At 57.7% G+C, this 4,395-nt stretch overlaps 1 protein-coding gene across 1 annotated transcript; it reads left to right on the top strand.

The window, feature by feature from the left end:
• Nucleotides 1-1,157: 1,157 nt before the first annotated feature.
• LOC141022420 (disease resistance protein RGA5-like) lies at nt 1,158-3,304 on the top strand. The gene is made up of 3 exons (XM_073498661.1): nt 1,158-1,243; nt 1,405-1,896; nt 2,275-3,304. Exons 1-3 carry the CDS (start codon nt 1,158-1,160, stop codon nt 3,302-3,304), a joined length of 1,608 nt encoding a protein of 535 aa, XP_073354762.1.
• Nucleotides 3,305-4,395: the final 1,091 nt, after the last annotated feature.

The raw sequence follows: 4,395 nt of genomic DNA, 5'->3' as shown, positions 1-4,395 counted from the left end.
CGTCCCGCGCGCGTGTGCGACGGTCGCCGCTGCCGAGGCGGTCAGCGCCGCGGTCACCGTCGAGGGGCCAGCGCGGCGCCGGGCGCGGGCCGACGTTCATGCGCGCGCTGCCGGTTTCGCGGGTGGACCGAGCCTCGCCGCGGAGGAACAGCGCGTAGCCGTACCCCGGCGGAGCGGGCACGGCGCCGGCGGCCGCCTGCGCGCGGTACGGCGCGACGACCTCCTCAAAGGTGCGCCCGTCCCAGAGCTGATGCCGCCGCGCGCGGTTGTGTTTCGTCGGCGGGCGCGGGCCGGCGTACGCGTGGAGGCGGCGCAGGTGGTCGTCGGCGAGGCGGTCCGCCCAGCCGGGGTTGTTGGGGGCGTACTGGGGGTCGGCGAGTTCCTCCGGCGAGAGGCGCGCCCTGTACAGGCCGACGGCGCGGGCGAAGAGGTGGGTGCCGACCTCGGGCACCGGCGCCACCGGCACGCCGTCGACGCTCAGGCGCCACCTCGCCAGGAGGCGCACGTCGGGAGCGGCGGGGATGACGAAGTGGGCGAGCTCCTCCGCCTCCTCGAGGGTCAAGGTGGAGCGGGCCATCGCCGGCGAGAGGGAGAGGTAGGGCGCAAGAGGGGCGATGCCGGCGGCAGGGGGAGAAGGAGAGGGAAGGCGAGGGGCGGTGTGAGAGCCACGGCGGGGCGAGGCGCTTTTTATAGGCGTGGTGGGCGGGGTGGGTGCCGGTGATCAATGCCGGGCCAGCCGAGCGGTCAAGGGCGCAGAAGGCCAGGCGGCGACGTGCGAATCGGCGCCGACGATTAATGCCGAGCTGTCAAGGGCGCAGGAGGCCAGGCGTCGGCGTGCGCGGGCGGTCAAGCGGTGGCGTGCGCAGGCGGGCGTCGGGCGGTGGCGTGTGAATCGGCGCCGCCCGCGGACCGCGCCGCCGACGGGACGTCTCACTGCGCCGGCGTTAATGGCTTCGCACGCCGTACCGCGCCGGGATTAATGTATTAATCTAATTAGGGTTGGTACCTGTGGGCCCGCCCTCCTCCTCACGCGGCGTACACCACCCACATACGGGTGTACAGCGGGCCGTACGGCCACGTACGGTCATGCGCCTCGCTACGCCGCGGTACGCCGCCCCAAACTAAATTTCCCATCCTACCCCTACTCACTTATCCTCATGAAGGGGTATCTTCTAATCTCGACCGTTGATGTGTCCAGGAGGGGTTGTATCGAAGAAGAAGTGGTCCACGAGAACTTGCTATTGTGAGTGATCTGCCTTCGTATTTCGCGTTCGTCCTTGATGCTTATGAGCAAGTAGTTCTCCAACCCGGTTGTACTAGCCTGCGGATCAGGGACATCACTTTAACAGGAATTTTTCGGTGGTTTCGTTTGAAAAAGGAGACATTTTTTGGACTTGCATCTAGTCTGCTAAAGGACACCGAGTCAGCGCTACTCGTGGTCGCCAATTTTTCGCATTGCCGATACAAGCATCTTATGTTGGCCGAAGGTACCTCCTCAATCTACACGGCTGAGGTCGACGCGGGTGACCATAATACCCCTCTTATTGGCATCCAGGGCGCTGTAAGAAAGCTGCTCAGGTGGTCGTCTGCCTACCGGGAAGACAGCGGGGATCGGAACATCATCTCAATTGTTGGACCCGCTGGGGCGGGGAAGACGGCTCTCGCCATGGAGGTGTACCACCAGCTCCAAACTGGAAGCGGGGAAGGCTACTTCCAATGCTGCGCTACGGCCAAGGTGCCCAGTATGCGGGATGTACCTGATATATGGAAGTTTCTCGTGCACATCCTCTCGCAGATTGACGAGTCGGCAGCACAGTCTGGAACCCAATTCACCGGGTCGTTGGATGAGCTGGATCAGCTGGGCTTGAAAATTAAGCAGCGCCTGCGAGATAAGAGGTAATTCTGCGTCGTATCTTAGTTATTTCTTATTCAATAAGTTAAGATATCCTTCTTCTTTATTAATGAAATGCGGCAAAGCTTTAGCCACCGTTTTCAATTTTGTATTTTTTTTGAGATATAAAATTGTAAAAGAATGAATTTATCTACACACGCCGTATCACATTTTTTGAATTCAAATTCTGTATGACTGTTATCTAAATCTGGGAATATCTAAGGTCGGTGATGCTTCCATTTATAATTAAAAAGGTTTTCCAAACTGGTTTCGTTTTCAATGAAAATGGAGCTGGTCGAAAAAAAAGGAAAGCTGAGCTTTCCGTTGACTATCCTATTCCTATACGGTCTTGAAGTTGACTCCTTTATGTTGTTCGCTCGCAGGTACCTCATCGTACTTGATGATTTATGGGCTAAACCAGTTTGGGATGTCATGAATGATATTTTTCCTCGTAGCACATATAGCCAGATAATTATAACAACACGGATTCCAGACACAGCTTACTCAATATCCTCAAATGTGCATGAGGTTCAGCCGCTGAACAACCTACATTCAGAAAGGCTTCTCTTGAGAAAGGCCGGCCTGGAGAATGGTTATCTGCCTGACAATTTGAAACAGTCCTGTAACGAAATCTTGAGAAGGTGTGAAGGCATTCCATTCTTCCTATCTGGCAACGCTGAATGGGCGAGTGAACAACAACAAGAGGTGCAGAAAATCTCTAGCATCTGCAGTCTAGAGAAAGCCCCCCAATTGGTGAAAAAATCTGAAGAGTTGTTTTCACCTTCATATGATTCTCTTTCCTACGGATCGAAGCTGTTGCTGTTGTATATGAGCATGTTTCCGCACGGTCATATCTTTGACAAGGATAGCCTCATTAGGAAATGTGTAGCCCAAGGGCTGGTTGATTATAGTGGTGATGGCCCTCTGGCTTCTGACCTTGTTAGACTAGCTGAGAAAAATATTGTCGAGCTGTGCATCCTGAATGTTATCAAATCAGCAGACTGCAAACTCACTGCTCAAGTGGAGATGAAGCAGTGGCAAGTCAATTATTTCATGTTACAGTTCCTTGCATCCAAAGCAGCTGACAAAGGTCTTGCTTGTACCAGCAGTACAATCGCCTCAGTAGCACCAGCAGCAGGAGAAGGCAAGAAAGTACAGTGGTTGTACCTCCACCGGCCTGATGCGGAGCTGCCAACACAGCTAAGAAATTTCGATTTATCTCACTGCCGTTCACTACTGGTGTCGGGTGCAGCGAGTGAAATTCCGTTTGATAAGCTTATCCATTTAGCAGTGTTGGACCTTGAAGGTTGGCAGTGCTTTAAGGATATGCAACAGAATGTTGGTACTTCGGTATCTGAGCCTGAGGAACACAGAAGTCAAAGTGCTCCCAGCCGAGATCAAAAATTTGAGTAGACTTCAAACACTGGATGTAAGCCGCACGCGGATAAGTGAGCTTCCGACACAAATATGTGAGCTAAAGTACTCGTTGGTCACGCTGGACGTAAGAGCATCTCCAGCCGTTGGCCCCAGGGGGCGCCTAAAATCGCCGCCTGGGGTTGACCCGGCGCAAAAAGTGGGCCGGGGACGAGTTGGCCCCCAGCCGCCGCCCCAGGGCCAGCCCCAGGCGTGGGAGAAAAAAAAATTTAGACAAACTTGGGCTGAAACGCGCCAATTTTTGGCAAACTTGGGCTTTTATATTCGCAAACTTGGGCTAAAACACGCCATTACATATAAAAACTAGCCAAAAAAAAAACTTGCTGAAGGCCGAGAAGTCGCCGTCGTCGCCGCCATCGTCGGCCTTCTCCTCCTTGACTCGGGCGCCCCTGCTGGAGCTCTCCCCGGCTGGTGGCGGCGGCGGCGGCGCGTCGTCGTCGTCGTCGCTGTCGTCGATGATGAGGACGCCGCCTTCGTCGCGGCCTCGGCGGCGCTGCGCGAAGCGCTGCAGGGCGGCGCACTGGCGCTCCCTCGCCATCTTCAGGGAGTCTTGGCGTGCCCATTCAAGGGCCGCGTCGTTGTCGAGGTCGACCTCGCCGTGCTCCGTCTTCACCGGCGCCAGCAGCCCCGGCTCCGGCTTCACCGGCGCGAGACCCGGCTCCGTCTTCGGCTTGACGAAGCGCGGGGGAGGAGCCGACGAGGAGGCGCGCCGGCCGCCCTCGCTGATGACGATGCCGGCGCTGCATGTACGCCGGCCGAGCGGCGTCTCCGCCACGGGCTCGGCCTTGACGCCGAGCATCGATGGAGTGCCGGAGGATTGGGAGGAAGAACTCGACGAGGAAGAAGAGGAGGAGGAGCCGAACCTCCTTGGCGCCCATTGCCCGTCGCGTCGGCGGTGCGCCGGGGCGGCCGTCCTCGCCGGGGGGGTACGCCAATGGTGGGTTGTTGCCGCCCTCGATGTGCGTCAGCACGCCGTCGAGGGTGCGGCCGGGGACGCCCCACCAGAGGTGGCGCCCCTCGCTGTTCTTCAGGCCGCCGACCACCGGCGCCCCGTTGGTGGACGCAGCCGC

Source organism: Aegilops tauschii, chromosome 5 (genome assembly GCF_002575655.3).
Source record: "Aegilops tauschii subsp. strangulata cultivar AL8/78 chromosome 5, Aet v6.0, whole genome shotgun sequence".
Classification (NCBI taxonomy): Eukaryota; Viridiplantae; Streptophyta; class Magnoliopsida; order Poales; family Poaceae; genus Aegilops; species Aegilops tauschii.
The sequence above is the reverse complement of the archived record's forward strand: the minus strand, read 5'-3'. Positions and strand labels throughout refer to the sequence as shown.